This window comes from Gadus morhua, chromosome 4 (genome assembly GCF_902167405.1).
Source record: "Gadus morhua chromosome 4, gadMor3.0, whole genome shotgun sequence".
Classification (NCBI taxonomy): domain Eukaryota; kingdom Metazoa; phylum Chordata; class Actinopteri; order Gadiformes; family Gadidae; genus Gadus; species Gadus morhua.
In genome coordinates, this window is record NC_044051.1 from 4901333 (window position 1) to 4919614 (window position 18282).

At 43.0% G+C, this 18282-nt stretch overlaps 1 protein-coding gene across 2 annotated transcripts; it reads right to left on the minus strand.

Annotated features, from left to right (window-relative positions):
- Positions 1–408: 408 nt before the first annotated feature.
- On the minus strand, positions 409–17682 carry LOC115542696 (protein mono-ADP-ribosyltransferase PARP12-like). Of its 2 annotated transcripts, none has more exons than XM_030355069.1 (11): positions 16827–17682; positions 13539–13650; positions 9647–9700; positions 9370–9496; positions 8613–8781; positions 3967–4066; positions 3428–3524; positions 2632–2704; positions 2340–2470; positions 1885–2036; positions 409–1148 (listed from the first exon to the last, which is right to left on the minus strand). In XM_030355069.1, the coding sequence occupies exons 2-11, from the start codon at positions 13603–13605 to the stop codon at positions 865–867; spliced, it is 1254 nt and encodes a 417-aa protein (XP_030210929.1). In that variant the 5' UTR covers positions 13606–13650; positions 16827–17682; the 3' UTR covers positions 409–864. The 2 variants fall into 2 exon arrangements, with proteins under 2 accessions (XP_030210929.1, XP_030210928.1); XM_030355068.1 differs by having other exon boundaries at positions 2632–2707.
- Positions 17683–18282: the final 600 nt, after the last annotated feature.

The window sequence follows — 18282 nt, forward strand, 5'->3', positions numbered from 1 at the left end:
GGTCTACTTGGTTTAATGATACCATACATCCCATTATTTCCTTTTGTGTTACCTTTCTTGACGGCTAAAAACTGCAGCAGACGATTCTCTGTCTCTCCTATGGGCGGTACAGCGCTCTTGCGCCCTGTGGTGGCGGAGACGCATCATTCCCTTCAGAGGACGAGTCGGGAAATGTGGGCCACCGTGCACAGATACCGATGGGACAATTTAGCCCAGCGTGTGTCTCCAGATCAGAGCGAACACGCCATACTGGCCACCTGTCGACGGACGCATGTAGTGTGAACAACGCCTAGTACACTACATACGTCCGTCGACGGATCTCATTGACTATAGGTGCGTTCACTGTTCTGGTGATAACAGTCGTTTTTAAATGATATGAGTGAAGTGAAAATAAACAAGGAGAAGTGAGTTGTGAGTATTTAGCGTCTTTATATCGGATTGTTTTTTAACACTTTACAAAATGTCATGTGGGAGATATATATCTATGTTTAACCAACGGTTAACATAAAGCATTTTTCTCTGTGTATTTTGCCAGATTTGAAAGTACATAAATACATATTCTTATTATTATACCCCAGGCTTTCCAGATGAGAATGACGGGTCCCAGACCCCAAAGCCCTTTTACAGAACACACATGAGTCCATTGGCTTCGGCTTCGGGCTATGGTAGTTAGTCCCAGGCCCAGCTGTCCTCGTCCGAGCTGTCCTCTTTCCAGCTTTTGCGAACGTACGAGAAAGGGCCTTAGTACTGCCGAGGGTGCTTGGATCTGGGCACAAGCGTGGGTATTACCACAGGCGTGGGTTTCACCACCAGTGCGGCGGAGGCCAGTAACATGGACAACGAGTCGTCCACGACCGCATCCTTCTACTTGTACGAGAGCAGGAACTCCGGGTAGATCTGAGGCCGGTCGAAGACGACAAAGATGGAGGGTGAGTGGATGTCGTCGACGCAGCTGTCGTAGAATGTGCGCCGGCTAAGTGCACCCTTACTGAGGGGGTCCCCGCCGTCCTTGGAGGGGGGGCGCATGTAGCCGGCCGAACCCCGGGTGTGGTCACCCACCAGCACCTGGGACACAAACATGGAGCGGACCGTCGAGGCGTTCCCGGTGAAGTGGTGGGAGTAGCTGGCGTCCCGGGCAAAGTAACTGCCTGGGGATGGGGAGAGAGACGAGGGAAGAGGGGGAGACAGAGGAGAGGAGAGAAGGGAAGAGTAGAGGAGGAGAGACAGAGGTGGAGATAGAGGAGAAGAAAGAGGAGAGGAGAAGAAAGAGGAGGGGAGGAGGAAGAGTGACAAGATAAGAAAGGAAATATGAAGAAATGTTCAGATAATTAATTTGATTGTGTTTTGAAACATAAACCATCATTCTATCGAATACATGCAGAAAGTAGCAAAAAACAAAACATCTTATTCAAAAAAGTTTGACCCATTTCTGATACAAATATATCGGCACATCTAAACTTTGATTGTGCAACCTTTGGTTATCCAAGCCGTTCCAACACATGTATGTTGTTAAAATGGCAGTCTGTAGGATCTAGTGGCATCTAGAGGTGAGATTGCAGACTGCAACCAACCGAATGTCGCCCCCGCCTCACCTTTCCCTTTCAAAAGCCATAGGAAGGTAAGGCGGCCTGTACAGGCCTGTGGTGTGGCAGAATAGGTATTGATCAGCCATCTACAGCCTATATTCTAAATTCTGGAGCAGTTTGTCTGTCCTAGGCTTCTGTAGAAACATGTAGATTCGTGTAGCCCATTTTTTATGGGCTACACGATAGCTAAAATACACTTATAAATATAAAATCTCTGCATAGTCTGTTGTGCGGCATGCCACTTATCGTACACACTGCACCTTTAAGCCCTGCAGCGGTGTGGTAGCGGCTAGCTCACCGTTGCCGTAGGCGGTCCCGTGGGTTCCGCAGATCCTCCAGTCAAAGTTCGAGCTGCAGATGGCGTTGATGAACTTGGAGTCTGTGCCGTGGAACAGCTTCCTCTCGGCCACGTAACGACCCCCATTCCTCATCTTCATTTGTTCCCTTTGCCTTTTTAAAAAAACAGATTTTTAAGAAAATGGTTAAGATTACAGTTGATCATTATAAAAAATTTCGTTATAAAAACATGTTTTTTTTATAACGTTATAATACGTTACAAAAAATAACGACAACGTTATAAAGATAAGATAATGTTATAACGCAAGATAACGTTATAAAAGCGTGATCTAACCGATAACGCAACGTTTTTAAAAACTGTAGTTTTAAATGGTTAAAATGACAGTTGATCATAATAAGAATTATTGTTTTGAGTCCCTCGTTTCGGCCATTCTACGGCTTTTCCGACCGGCGTACAACTGAAATTTGTCCCAGAGAGTCTTGTTCTGAATCCTCTCGATCTTCACGATGTCAAAGGTGGTCATCGTCTGACGAAACAGCGTCTCCACCTCTTTGTATTCTTCGGACGAATCTTGCAGCAGAACTTTCTACCAGAGACAGAGGAGAAAACTCTTAATTTACCTTTGAGAACAGTTATAACATTTCTAAAAGCACATGGAATTAATGATCTCGACCTATAAAGGGAAATGTAGGTAATGTTGTTGCATGTTACCCTTCTATGTAACCCTATAATAAGGATTATCATTACCTTGTATCCAATATCAGGAACCTGAGTCTTGTCCCAGTGATTGGGAAAAGGTTGGACATTTGGTGGACCATTTCTACTGAAATAAAAAATTAACAACAACTTCACCTGAAGCATAATAGAAAGGACCCGTTCTGTGTCTATTTTATAGGCAGCGGTCCAAAGTGCCCGATGTAAAAGTGGGCTGTGTCTCACTGAAATGTGAGGGTCAATATTAGGACAAGTGTGACAGCAGATACGGCGATACGAAGTCGCCTTACTGGAGCACTCACTGACGCTATCTGAGGTTATATAATCGTCTGTGCATGGACATTTTGATACTGAAATGATGGAACATTTCCCAAAGCTTCCTGGTCATAAAGCAGGAAGAGTGAAAGTGATAGGATTCATCAGGGTTGGGCCTGGGTATGCTATTTTTAATATTGCCTAGTGCAGTGGTTCTCAAGTGGGGGTACCCGTACCCCTAGGGGGACTTTGGAGTGCTGCAGGGGGTAATGAAAAAATCGCAATGTTAACTATCTTTTCAAATTTAAATTCTGAAAGGTAGATAATAGAAAAAGAAAATAAAAGGAAGCTTTTAATGTTCATGTTTACATGCACGTATTTTATATTTTTCTGTTTTTTTCTGTTTTTTTCTGCCCTAAATGTTTCGTGCCGTTGAAGGGCGTAGTAAAAAAAAGTATATTAGAGGGGGTACACTAGTACAAAAAGTTTGAGAGCCACTTGTGTAGCGGGACGAAGACGTTTGACTTCTCTAAAATCAAACAGAGAGGCAGTCCGTCTTCCAGGTGGAACGCACCTTGCCCTGATAACCTGCACGACGCCGGGGGACAGGAAACGAGGCCGTCGCCTCACCCTCCTCTTGGTGCCGTATGTCTTATTGGTCTGGATCATGTCTGCAAAATGCAAAGGAATACAAATCTTATGATGCTACCTTTTAATTGTGTTATCCAGCAGACGCTGTCTGAAGCGACTCACAGAGAGTTCACATAACAGATCATTAATAAAGGGTTGACTTGTTACCGGAAGGTTGCTAGTTTGATCCCTGGCTCCTCCTAGCTTAGTGTCAAGGTGTCCATGAGCAAGACACCTCACCCTAACCTCTTCTGACGAGTGTGTGTGGTTGCATGTCGCTTACTCGCTTTGGATGAAAGCGTCTGCTAAATGCCCCAAGTGTTAATGTAATGAGCTTGGGGTTTGAACCAGCAACCTCTTTGGTCCAAGGGGTTGAAACTCCCCAGCAACGTCACCATCCGTCCCCCGTCGTATGAGAATACCAGCTCATGGGGTGTATAATGATGGGTGGGTCGGGGGCTGGGGGTGTAACGGTGGCCTCACCCTGGAGGCTGAGTGTGTAGGTCTGGGACCCTGCGGTGAACTCCACCACCTCCTGGGGGTCGTTCTGGAACTTCTGCTCCAGCTCTGTGCTGCTGTTGGGCTGGAGCGAGCGGGCGAATTAACGGACCCACACGGACCCACACGCACGCACGCACGCACGCACGCACGCACACACACACACACACACACACACACACACACACACACACACACACACACACACACACACACACACACACACACACACACACACACACACACACACACACACACACAAACAGTAATGGTTTTAAACACATGGGTTAAGTAATGCTGTCGTGGGTGAAGAATTTCTGTTTATTTGTCTGTTTGAATCAGTTCTTTAAATCTACAAAACACAATTGATGGGATACTTTTACCCTCCCGCCAACTATCTCCCCTGCCCCCCTTGCAGGTACTCGAAACGTAACGTTTCCAAACCAAAAACGAACCATCGGCTGGATTATTACGTGTGCGGGTGTGAGCCGATCAGGCTGGCCCCGCTTTGCAATTGTTCTGAACTCACCGGTATATCGTACTGGTTCCAGTTCCCATGCTCATCCTCCCAGTACCAGAGCCACTCGGTGGTGAGTATGGAGGTGGGCTGGAGGACCGAGGAGATGGAGGAGAGACGCCTGACCTTCTGGAGTCCACACGTCATGGTGTCAAAGCACACCGCTTCTACATCCACCGTGCTGCAGGAAACAACACACACCATTGACCCTCAGTATGTGGGTTTAGAGTTCACAGCTGCAGCATAGAAACACAACCACTCATTTGCTCAATCAATTAAATTATGAAAAATATACTTTTTTTAGGAGCAAAACTGAGGTTTCAAACTGGGATTCAACAGAGTTGGTTTATTTTAACTAAATCGGTTTCGAAAATCGATTAAACAGAGTAGGCTCATTTAAAGATCCCATGGCATACTAATTCATGAATGCTTTTAAATAGCTGTTAGTGGGCCACTAATACAGTACTTGAAGACGTTCAAGAAATTCAGCCTTGGTGGTAACCCCACTAAGAGTCTCGTTGTGGAAATACATGAGACATTCGAGAACCCGACTTGTTATGCATGCAGCATAACACCAACAGTAGAACGGTTATCCAACTAAAAAATAAGTGTACAACACTTGTGTTACAGTGTGTATTCACACACACACACACACACACACACACACACACGCACACGCACACGCACACACGCACACACGTGGCTCTTGCACGGTCGCAGCTCATGGGCGGGCCAAAATCTCTGGGGGGCAAGGCAGAGAAAGGGAGGGTCACTTTGCCCCTTATAAAGACAAATGGTGCCAAATTAAAAATCGGAGCGTCTGAGCTTTCTTTTTTTTCTTTTTTTTTTCTTTTTTTTTTAGCCACTGGGGGACAATAGGCAGGCTAGGATAAATCATATTAATGTTAGAAAACCTCATAAAGTGGCATTTATATGCCATGGGACCTTTAAACTAAAAGGGTTTCAAACTGGGATTAAACAGAGAAGGCTCATTTGAACTAAAAGGTTTTTAAACTGCGATTAAACGGAGTAGGCTAATTTCAACAAAAAGGGTTCGAACTGGTATTAATGCAGTAGACTCGTTGAAACAAAAAGGGTTTCAAACTGGGATAAAACGGAGTAGGCTGATTTCAACCAAAAGGGTTTCAATCTGGGATTGAAGGGAGTAGGCTAATTTCAACAAAAAGGGTTTCCAACACGTATTAATGGAGTAGACTCATTTTAACAAAAAGGGTTTCAAACTGGAATAAAACAGACAAAGCTAATTTAAACAAAAAGGGTTTGAAACCGGTAATAACCGGTAGGCTCATTGTAGCAAAAAGGGTTTCAAACTGGGTTTAAAAGAAGTAGGCTCAATTAAACAAAAACGGTTTCAAAATGGGACTAAACGGACCAGGCAAATTTAAACCAAAAGGGCTTTGAACTGGTATTGAACCGAGTCGGCTAATTGTTACAACAAATGTTTCAAACTGGTATTAAACAGTGTGAGTTTATTTAAATGAAAAGGGTTTCAAACTCGGATTTAACAGAGTAAGTTTATTTAGACCAAAAGTGTTTCAAACCTGGATCTAACCGAGTAGGCTATTTTAAACAAAACAGATTTCAAACTGGTACTAAATCGAGTAGGCTAATTCAGACAAAAAGGGTTTCAAACTGGTATTAAACCGAGTAGGCTAGTATAAACAAAAATGTTTTCAAATTTGGATTTAACGGACTAGACAAATTTAAACCAAAACGGTTTCAAATTTGGATTAAACAGAGTAGACTAATTTAAACCAAAGGGTTTTGACTAGAGATGTAAGAGCAGTGGCAGGTCTGCTTGTAACGACTAGAGCCTCCTCATCCTATCAGCACCTTCAATCCTATACGCTGTCGTGTGTTGCATACCTGCATGCTTTTTTGGGGTTACAGTAATCCTCTTCTATCTCCTCTGAGCTTTCCAGCAGCATCCACTGATGGCCCTCCAGAACTTCCCAGCTGTAAGGCAGCTTATAATGAGCTCCAAAACACTTTTCTGGTAAGACAGAGAGGAAAAATGCATTATGTATCGGTGATTTATGAGGCTAACGCAACAGTTCACCTTCGGTGCTCTGGTGGCATCAGGTTTGATCGCTGTCTGCTATACAATTGGTTCTAAAATATGATTCAGTAGTTTGAACTCACCTCTGGGGTGGATACAGTTGCCTGCGAGGAAGAACTGGCAAATCTCGAGTTTATCTGAAAGACATAACAAACAATGAACAACTGTTTTCAGATCCATGGACAAGCACTTCCATGGAAGGTTTTAAATGGGTTTTAAAGATGTTCTGTAGTTCTCCAGACAAGGTGTTGCACTTACATTTTTTTTTACTACGTCATAATATATTACATTTATGACACTGTGTTGCATTTCAAATAATATTTAGACGTTGTTTTTTTGAAACACAGATGTATAAATATAAATGGACTGCATTTATACAGCGCTTTTCTAACCAATGGCCACTCAAAGCACTTTATAATATTGCTCAACTTTCACCCAATCATGCACACATTCACACACCAACAGCGGTGCCAGCCGGGTAAGGCGACATCCAGCTCGTCATGAGCAGTTAGGGTTAGGTGTCACCTCCCGCCTAACAGCCAACCCGCTCTACCTCTGAGCCACGTGCCGCCAATGTGCTGATTTACTCGCTCAAAAAACATACGGTGACAACAAACGTAAAAATATAAAATAAACGCTTTACCTCGAGGCTGGCTTCTCCTTCCATCACGTCCAGTAGCACCACCACCACCACTAGCACCAGCACCAGCACCAGCACCACCGCCACTTAAACCAGCTCTAGAAAAATAAAGAAAAAGGAAAAGTGGTTGAACGTGACCCTTTTAATGTTCATGTTTACGCTGCCAAATATAACTCACATATATTATTAATGTTCCATTGAATTTTTTTTCGGCCCAAAATGTTTTGTGCTTGTGAAGGGGGTATTAGAGGGGGTACATCACTAGAAAAAGTTTGAGAGCCACTGGTGTAGCGGGACCAAGATGTTTGACTTCTCTAAAAGCAAACAAAGAGGCAGTCGGCCCTCCGGATGGAATGCACCTTGTCCTGATGTCCTGCACGTTGACGGAGGACAGGAAGCAAGGCCGTCGCCTCACCATCCTCTTCGTGCCGTATCTCTTATTGGTCTGAATCATGTCTGCAAAATGAAAAGGAATACAAATCTTATGATGCTACATTTCAATTGAGTCATCCAGCACACGCTGTCTGAAGCGACTCACAGAGAGTTCACATAACAGATCATTAATAAAGGGTTGACTTGTTACCGGAAGGTTGCTAGTTTGATCCCTGGCTCCTACTAGATTAGTGTCAAGGTGTCCATGAGCAAGACACCTCACCCTAACCTCTCCTGACCAGTGTGTGTGGTTGTATGGCGCTTACTCCCTTTGGTTGAAAGCGTCTGCTAAATGCCCTAAATGTTAATGCAATGAGCTTGGGGTTTGAACCAGCAACCTCTTCGGTCCAAGGGGTTGAAACTGCCTAGCAACGTCACCATCGTCGTATGATAATCTATACCAGCTCATGGGGTGTACACCGATGGGTGGGTCGGGGGTTAGGGGGGTAACGGTGGCCTCACCCTGGAGGCTGAGTGTGTAGTCCTGGGACCCTGCGGTGAACTCCACCACCTCCTGGGGGTTGTTCTGGAACTGCTGCTTCAGCTCAAGTGCCCTGTTGGTCTGGAGCAACAGAGCAGGCAAATTAATACAAACACACACACACACACACACACACACACACACACACACACACACACACACACACACACACACACACACACACACACACACACACACAAACACACACACACAGTAATGGTCTTAAACACATGGGTTAAGTAATGCTGTCGTGGGTGAAGAATTTCTGTTTACTTGTCTGTTTGAATCAGTTCTTCAAATAAAATATTTAAACACAATTGATGGGATACTTTTACTCTCCCGCCAATTATCTCCCCTGCCCCCCTTGCAGGTACTCGAAACTTAACGTTTCCAAACCAAAAACGAACCATTGGCTGGATTATTATGTGTGCTGATGTGAGCCGGTCAGGCTGGCCCCGCTTTGCAATGGTGCTGAACTCACCGGTGAATCGTACTGGTACCAGTTCCCATTCTCGTCCTTCCAGTACCAGAGCCATTCAGTGGTGAGTAGGAAGGTGGGCTGGAGGACTGAGGAGATGGAGGAGAGACGCCTGACCTTCTGGAGTCCACGCGTCATGGTGTCAAAGCACACCGCTTCTACATCCACCGTGCTGAAGGAAACATTACACACCGTTGACCCATGTGGGTTTAGAGATCAAGTGCCGCATAGAAACACAATCCATAATTTGCTCAACCAATTAAATTATGAAAAATAGACAGGATTTTGGGGACAATAGAACGGAGCAAACTGAGGTTTCAAACTGGGATTAAACAGAGTAGGTTTATTTTAACTAAATCGGTTTCGAAATGAGATTAAACAGAGTAGGCTCATTTCAACTAAAAGGGTTTAAAACTGGGAATAAACTGGGTAGATTAATTTCAACAAAAAAGGGTTTCAAACTGGTGTTAAACGAAGTAGGGTCGATTAAACAAACAGGGTTTCAACTGGGATAAAACAGAATAGACTAATTTAAACCAAAACGGTTTTAAACCAACACAAAGGGTTTCAAACCTTGATTTAACAGACTAGGTACATTTAGACCAAAATGGTTTCAAATTTAGATTAAACAGAGTAGGCTTATTTAAATCAAAGAGTTTTGACTAGAGATGTAAGAGCAGTGGCAGGTCTGCTTGTTACGATTAGAGTCTCCTCATCCTATCAGCACCTTCAATCCTATACGCTGTTGTATGTTGCATACCTGTATGTTTTTTGGGGGTTACAGTAATCCTCTTCTATCTCCTCTGAGCTTTCCAGCAGCGTCCACTGATGGCCCTCCAGAACTTCCCAGCTGTAAGGCAGCCTGTAATGAGCTCCGCAACATTCGCCTGGAGAAGACAGAGAGGAAAAATGTATTATGTATCAGTGATTTATGAGGCTAACACAACAGGCCATCTCGGGTGCTCTGGTGGCATCAGGTTTGAACGCTGTCTGCTATACAATTGGTTCTAAAATATGATTCAGTAGTTTGAACTCACCTATGGGGTGGATACAGCTGCCTTCAAGGAAGAACAAGCAAATCTCGGTTATATCTGAAAGACAAAACAATGAACAACTGTTTTCAGATACATGCACGAGCACTTCCATGAAAGGTTTAAAATCCTCCTAAAAGCCTCCTTGTTATTTTCAAAAAAAAAAAAAAAAAAAAAAAAAAAAAATATATAAATATATATATATATATATATATATATATATATATATATATATATATATATATATATATATATATATATATATATATATATATCAGTGGAGGCTTCTCCATTGAGGAGAGGGAGGAATATCCTCCCTAACATTGTTGAGAATAAAAAATGTAGATTGCCCAGACTATTGTAATGAATTAATGCCCTTAAATATGACTACTTTATTGCCTTTGAATATATAATGTTCGTTTCCCTGGGTAAAGGGACATTAGCACCCCCTATCGCCTATTGACAATTACTTCAGGGAGGAACGTCCTCCCTCCGCCTCCGTTGACTCCCATCCATTTCCCCGAAAGTACTGGCGGCCGGTGGATAACATGGGTTTCAATGGGAGAGAGGAGGAAAATCCTCCTCTGAGTGGGTGGGACCTCGAGGGGTCTGATTCGCGCAAAAATCTATCCGTCTGCACTATGAACCAATAAGCAGGATCCCTGGACGTTGAGCAGTGTTGCCAGATTGGTCCGATTTCCCACCCAATTGGGCTACTTTTAACCATGTTAGGCTGGGACAATTATCTTTGGGCGGGAAATCTGCCCAATCTGGCAACGCTATCGATAACAAACCCGGTCTGCATTGCAGCGGTGCTCAGTCGAGACGCAGAGCAATTGAAATCTGCGATAGCGAGATCTGTCCGTCCACACCAGAAGCGAATTGAGCGACCAAATCGCCGGAAGTCATTCACTTTCTATGGGCAAGAGCGACCAAAGCGACCAACGCTACCAGCGGCCAAAGTTGAGCGACAAGAGCGTCAAAAAGAAGTTGAAAACTTTTTAACTTTATGCAAATGACTATTATTCGCTTCAGCGGCCAAACACTGACAGCCAATCGGAATGTAGACGCTCTTCGCTTGCGTGGATCCCAGGGAACATCGGCAGGCACTTTGGTTCCTACCTACCTTTATTCACTCACTGAACAAAATGTCGGCTGAAGTATTAATCGCGGCTGTAACTGGGCACCCGGTGTTGTACGAACCCACCCCTTTTCAGTTCAGAGATCGAAACGCCGTAGTGGTTTGGATATCAAACCACTACGATGATAAGCGGGAGTATTTATAGGCTACATCTAGAACGTTCGTATTTAAGCGGGAATCATTTTAATTTGCTCTCCATGCCACCAATCTAACCAACCAATCGCGTGTAGCATGCTTTAAACAAAACCAAAAAAGTTTTTGAAATCGTCACATAAACAAACTAATCGACAAGACGAGGGATAAATGACAAGGGATATATCTAGTCTAGATAGATAGAAAGCCTAGTCAAGTCTTTATTAATACCAAACGACACATCGTCGGGAATCCATTTAGGTGGTTCGGCCCACACAGGACAGTAGCCTACAAAGACCACACAGAACAAGTCTGACTGGACATACACACAATACATCACATTAAAACTAGACACGCGTTGATAGATAGATAGACAGAAAAGCCTAGATAGATCGATATGTTCCATTATTTGCCTTGCGGAGCCAACCAGTCCTGTGCACGTATGCAAATTAGCCATGTGCGCGAATGTCTATTTGTTTTGAATGCGACGAATGAGTGCAGATCATGATTTGCAGATCCAGATCAGTGAAACATATTTTAACTACTACAGCACGCAGGGTTTTTTGTTCTCGGTTGTAATTAGCCTACATTTTAGGTTTTTTTTTGTATTGGGGGGAATCACTGTCCTACTTGTTGTCGAAGCACTTTATCGAACAAGCAAAACCGTCTCGGCAATATGGCCAAGGTGTATGGCAGAGTTCACTATTTGATATGGCTGTCTGTAGGGCCTACTAAACGCATACGGCTCCCTTAAATGCGTCTGCATAATTGAATTGTACGTCATGAGCGACCAAAGCGAACAGAAAAATTCGCAGCGAAACTTTGTGAGCGACCAAAGCGTCTTTGACGCTTTGGTCGCTCCTGGTGTGGACGTACAGTAAATGAACAATGGAAACATTGGAAACGGAGGACATTGTTAACGTCTTATTACAAAAATCATTCCATTCATTCAGTTACAGTGCTAAGTTAGCGACCAAAGAAAGAGGTAGACCACTTCCCAAAATCAAGGTAATGGCAACGTCAGTGTTGTGAGTGCTACATGGTTTGCTAGGTACGCATGGCTTACTCATAGACATCTTATATGATAGACGGAGCATCGAATGCTACCGCCTACTGGCGCTGATGAGACGCGGGGCCGCCATCTTGGAGTGGTCATCCGCTCCACTCAGTGTAATCCGTTTGGCTGGAGTTCAATGAACTGTCAGCGCATTTAATTAATCATACCTCACTGAATACCACTGATTTTCATGCGGTTTTTTGTCATACGTGTAGCTATGATAAAGGCCACATGGTTTGGCGTGTTTTATTATTCAATATTAATTATACCAATAGTACGGTAATGTTCAATCTTGCTTGTGAAAAGTAATCCCCCGATTCCTATTATGGATTGTCCGCCGATTAGAGCAGGAATACGCTGAACAACAGCCCGGCATCCTGTTTGTGCTGCTGTTGCTGCTCCCGGTTGACCACTCCAAGATGGCGGCCGTATTTCTCGCGTCCCAGCAGCCAATGCTCCGTCTATCTATAAGATGTCTATGGGCTTACTGGTAGCATTACAAGCAATCGACTTTATTGCTGGCCTTGTTTGCTTATGAATAATAGCAAATCTCCAACGTGGGCTGTTCATGGTTTCACTGATGTTGTCTTCGCAACGCAAACAGCAAGGAGGATTGACCTGATCTATAAATGAAGTCCCTCAATCTGAATAGTTAGGCTTACAGCCCATGTAAATAGTTTTGAAATAATGTTCTTGTTGTTCTTTTACTAGTTTGTTACTCAGACCGCTCTGTTTGATATTGTGGAAAGGGTGTTAGTGAATGATTCAGAGCATGATGCATTTTAAATGGCATCACTTTGGTTCTTGAGTCTTTTCTTAAAACAATTGTAACTGAAAATAAACATAGCTAAATAACTTCAGTCAGTGAGGGCAAAAATAGGCCCAATGATAGGCCCAGATTTTTTCTATTTACTTTTACAAATCAATAGTAGGCCTGATTTGACTAATATGCTTTGCATCCTTTCCTTCTCAAATTACGGTGTTGCCACTGGTGGCTTTGTATACATTTTATTCACATAACTCCCTCCCTGCTATTTTGTAGTTCACCAAAACACCCTGAAACAACTTGAGTCTCACATTCTTATGCCACCATACACCAACAGTGCAAGCAGGCCAATGGCAACCAAGCGCGCAGTCCTTCCTCCCTCACTTTAAAAACCACCAGCCGCCACTGATATATATATATATATATATATATATATATATATATATATATATATATATATATATAGCCTTCTGCCTTCCGCCTTCCAAGGCAGAAGGCTGACCGACTCTTTTACGTCCGGGGCCAGCCACTGAAGGGAGATGAGGCCAAAACTCACTTCTGCCGGCTTTGAGAATAAAAAATAACCAATCATAATTCAGTATCACTGTTGCGCGGTAAATCATCCATATTATCATGGGCGTCAGTTTGGTTGGAAATGTGCTGGGGACAAAGTCGCATTCGGAAGTGCCTTTTCAGAAGGGCTGGACACAATGAGGATGCACTTGTGTGCATGCCTGTATGGATGAGTACGCAGGTGTGTGTGTGCTTGTCTGTCTGTCTCTGTGGCGACGGTGAGACTCACACGGGTGGGAGGGCAGCTGGGCGGGCAAGGTGTTCCTCCTCCTGACGCGCCGGGCGGCGGAGGCCATGGACGGGGGAGGAGGTGGAGTTGGGCTGGGGGCTTTGACGACGGACTGAAAGAGCACACACACACACACACACACGTCACTGTGGGGGCTTTGGCAACGCTTTCTTTTAAACCACTCCGATCAATTTAATTTTGGACATTATCTCAATTTAAATTCCTGCTGTTCAAAAACAGTCGTCTACAGGAACGACCTGGTTCCCATATCTCACTTTCACTTCAGAAGAGAATGTGCCATAGTTGTGACCAAACAAATTTTTTGGCGACTGGAGAGACTTCACCATAAAGGATCTCCTCTTGTTATAAACTCTATTTTTTATCCAAAATACACACGTGTTCTGCAGATCTTAACTCGGGAATGGCTCCGCTTATTTCAATTGGTAGGCGGCCGCTAACCAACCTAAAAAAATAAAAGAAAGAAATGTCCTCATATATTTATTTTTTTGTGCACACAACAGACGAATCAAGACAAGTCTAAACACGAAAATAAAATTAAGGGTTGGGAAATAAAGTTACCTAAGCGGCTCAAATAAAAGCGAAAAGACGCCGGTAAGTATTTGGCAACGCTGCCAAAGATTACACACTTTTTTATGGCTACTGCTGAGGATACAGACAACTTGTCTTGCTGGCTATATTGATATTGATTTGATCTTAAAAAATATATATACAGTGCTGGTTTTCCTGGCATTTTGGCAAAGACCGGTGTCATCTGAAACCTTATTCTCTTTTGGGTTCCATCGTGACTATTAGTTTGTGTAGTGCTACACTTTGTGTGTACCCTGTTTTCATCTTCATTTTGGAGCAAAGAAGTGTATGCAGGGATTAAAGGGGATGCTTTTTTTTTTCTGATCTCCAACCTTTACTTCCGCGTAGATTAGCTTTACCTGCCTATCCACCATTCAGTCTGTACTTTTTTTTTCTCCGTTCTCTTTAAAGATCGGATGAGGTGGGCCCATGGGCTCTCAGGGCCAGACAGGCCTTCTCACTGACTTATGTTTAAATGTATTTTTTACCATGAATATGTATTAAACTATTTCCAATATTATATTATCCTCCTTTCATAGCTTTTCTCTTGCTTTATGTTAGAGCTTTTATCCAATCATATTTCAGCCACCAAATGTTGCCAGGGTCAAATAAATCTGCCTTGACGCCTTCAAAATCGATAGTGCTGGCGTCTGTAGCTGAGAGTAAGTGGCAATGACGCTATTGCTTTAACCAATCAGATTTCGTGTTAGCAACACCGAGGCCCTCTTTCATTTCTTCTTTGCCCCTGATTAGCTATTGATACCATAGATAGACTGTATAATATTACAATAGCCTGTGAATTGCATAGGGATCGATGTGATTTCATGGATATTCATGAGCAAAGGCAAACTGATTGGCTGTAGTCGTGTTCTGAGACACGGCAGCGAACCGGCAACCTTCAGAAATAGAAGAGGCAACTATCGTAAACGAAGTGCCGGTTTGGGGACGGTTCCTTGCCGTGCCGGTGCCGTATCCAGTGGCATAGCCTACGTTGACTTTAATGGTTTCTATTATTTTCGGCGACCGGTTCGCTGCCATGCCGCTTCCGTGCCGATTCCGGTGGAAATTGGCCTTTATTGTTGGAACTGAAACCCACAGATAAACTGTACAACAGTGTAATCAAACTCTTGTTGAGGCTGCGTACCAATAATCAGTAGTTTTGAGGATTAATGCATTTTAAACGTTTTAATATGTTGATGTATGTATGACAGCTGTGGCTACAGTGAAAATAGACTTGTTGAATTGTCCTAATTGGGTTTCTTGCTTTAGTAATGGGATTCTTTCTTGCTACATGAGAAACCTGTCTGTGATGCAACACCCTGTTATACTGCATTTCTGTGTAAAATTGATGGTTTCTATAGCTGTGGAGTCATAATGATGGCATTAAGAGGTGGATTAGTTAATCTAGGACACCATGAAGGCCTAGGTGTTTAATGCACGGCCCGCCACTGGGTGGGCCCATACATATCTTCTGCTTTGGCCCCAAATTTGCTAAATCCGCCACAGTGAATACCTGCCTGTAAAGGGTGCAGCAAGATGATGAAGTAAAAAACCGGTGGTTATAACCTTTAATGCTATCTAACCATCAACAGCTGCAGTCATGTAGAACATTTTGCATTGACGTCAGATTTTTTCATCAGAACATATTAAACCACGCTGAGAAACAGCCATCCATAGAAAAAACAATATAAAAAAACGTAGTATTAAACAAAATACTGACGTAGGCCTACATGCGTAGTCCTGCTTACTTAGGCTGCTAGTGCATTTTCTGCAAAAAATACAACAAAGAGTTAAAAACAAAATGATTATTTTTTATTAAAGCCCATTACTTGAGTCATTGTACATTTGTAGGCTTTACATTTTTAAAAACTGTCTCTGACATTGCTTATATAATGTGTGTGTTTGCATGTCTGGGTGTTGCCGTGACTCCTTTCTGAATAGCTGCCTGTAAAGGCTGTACCGAGAAAAGGAGCACAAGAAGAATCCAACCCAACAAGATGACTAATTGACGAGAAAAATGAAGGAAGAAAATTAACCTGTCTATTAGAGAATCACACGACAGTACAAACATGCTTACCCTTACTCTGAATATTCTGAGGACACTGTACTCAGTAGATTAGCTTTACGTTATTATGCCCCCTTACTCCCCTGCCAACATAGGAGGGTCATCTCCCTTTATCCTTATCGAAGTCCGTGAGTACTCGAGCATTAGTTTGAACGTGGCTCTTTATTCTTAAGAACGAGCAATCCTACAGGATGCGTGAGTTCATGAGTATTAGTTTGGAAAATCAACTTTATAATGGATACCATTTGTATAATGGATCCATATTGTCCATGATTTTTTTAGTTAATATAATTTGTGTTTGAAATTGTAAATAATTATACTTGAAGAAAATGCTTTTGTTTTGAGAAATAAGGTTTCTCTGAGCGCTGCCTTTACGCCTTTATTAGACTCATCTAAACTGGTTGACCTTCGGCACTAAATGGTAAATACCAGTGGACCGTCCAGTCGTCACTCAAACGTCAGAGGGCTAAGACCCTCTTATAAACAACCGTCCTTGACTTTATCACTTTGTCATATGATAACAAGCATTATACCACACGCCAGGTTATTTTAGGAGAATGGATCCCATAAACAAAACTGGCTTACCGTGTAAAACCCAGTCAAGACTACAACATATTTCAAAATGCTCTGCTTACCTGTGCCGGATGTTGACTCAGAATACAAGGCTCGCCGAGTTGAGTTGTCCGAATCGTGGTCCTCCTGGCATGCTCTCCAATACTACTATTTTGATCCTTTGTAGTATGGTCGTCTCGGGCGGGGTGGAATGGTAAATAAGCCACGCCTACATGTTCGCATTTACTGAGGTAAACCTTTGGTCTGTCTTGGCTTTAGCAGAATTTGCAAAGTGGCTATGTTTGTAGTATTACATTTTTCAAAAAAATCAGAAAACCTTATATGGTGTTGTTCATTATGTGGAGAAGAGACCATTCATAACTGTTGTTAGCTTGAAACATGTCATCAGAAATAGCATGGACTAAAATAATTTACATCAATGACAATCATGTATGCGTGCAAATTGTGTGGGCCATCTAGCCGTGGCTCCTTTCTGAATAGCTGCCTTTAAAGTATGTAATATGATAAGAATGAAGAAATACATGAATGATCCAACCCAACAAGATGGCTCACTGAAGAGAAATGAAGGAAGAAAATAACCCTGTCTATTAAAGAGTCACACGACATAACAAACATTCTTACTCTTACTCTGAGTATTCTGAGGACACTGTAGGCCTACTCAGTAGATTAGCTTTACCTGCCTATCAAACATTCACTCTGTACTTTTTTCTCCTTTCTCTTTTAAAGGTTGGATGAGGTGGTTCCCATACATATCTTCGCCTTGGGCCTACGATTTGCTAAATCCGCCACTGAGTGAGAGGCCGGTGAATACAGGGCGTTGAAATGGCAGAATCAGCCATAGTCAAATATCTCTGTGGGAACCTCGGAGTCACTAACAGGAAAGAACTGATGCAGGGGTTGACACTAAGGTTTCAAAAGCACTGGCCCATCGGGCAAGTACAGGTCATGTTCGACTTGCCCGAATGTAATGTTCACTGGCCCAAATAAAATATGAATCGTGAACGGGCCTTTTTTTGCCAGGCACCTGGCCTAATTTTGGAGAACTCAGAAAACTCATCCTAGCTCAGACTGAAGCTGAATGTTAGCTTCCACACATGTACGTGTTAAAGGCCCACTATGCAACTTTGGGCATTTCTTCGCTGTTTTCTTGGTTTTGGCACGCACATTTCTCTACACAGCGCCCCCTAAAGCTTCGTAGTAGATATTTCACAACACTGTCGTAACAACTCGTTGACGTCCCTTCCCCATGCTCTTCTACGCGAGCCATGTGCATTTGTTTTCAAAGAAGCCGGCGAATGCGCGGAGCCATGTCCGAAATAGATGTTCATAAAGTGTAGGCAAGGTTATACATTTTTAAAATGGTGTATTTGCATTGCAATAAACATAAATCCATCATTTTTTATAGTTGACGGGGAGAATTTATACCCTAGGTTATAATTATTTTATCTTAGGTTGAACAGAACAATCAGTGTAAGAGGTTTGGCCAACATAATAATCGAAATAAACAAGAACCTGGAT

Coding starts and splice junctions, on each gene's coding strand:
- LOC115542696 (XM_030355068.1), bottom strand. CDS start 13,605: ATGGCCTCCGCCGCCCGGCGCGTCAGGAGGAGGAACACCTTGCCCGCC. Junction 9,701..13,538: donor CCAGCTGCCCTCCCACCCGT/GTGAGTCTCACC, acceptor TTTGTCTTTCAG/ATATAACCGAGATTTGCTTG. Junction 3,525..3,966: donor CTACACACTCAGCCTCCAGG/GTGAGGCCACCG, acceptor TGCATTTTGCAG/ACATGATCCAGACCAATAAG.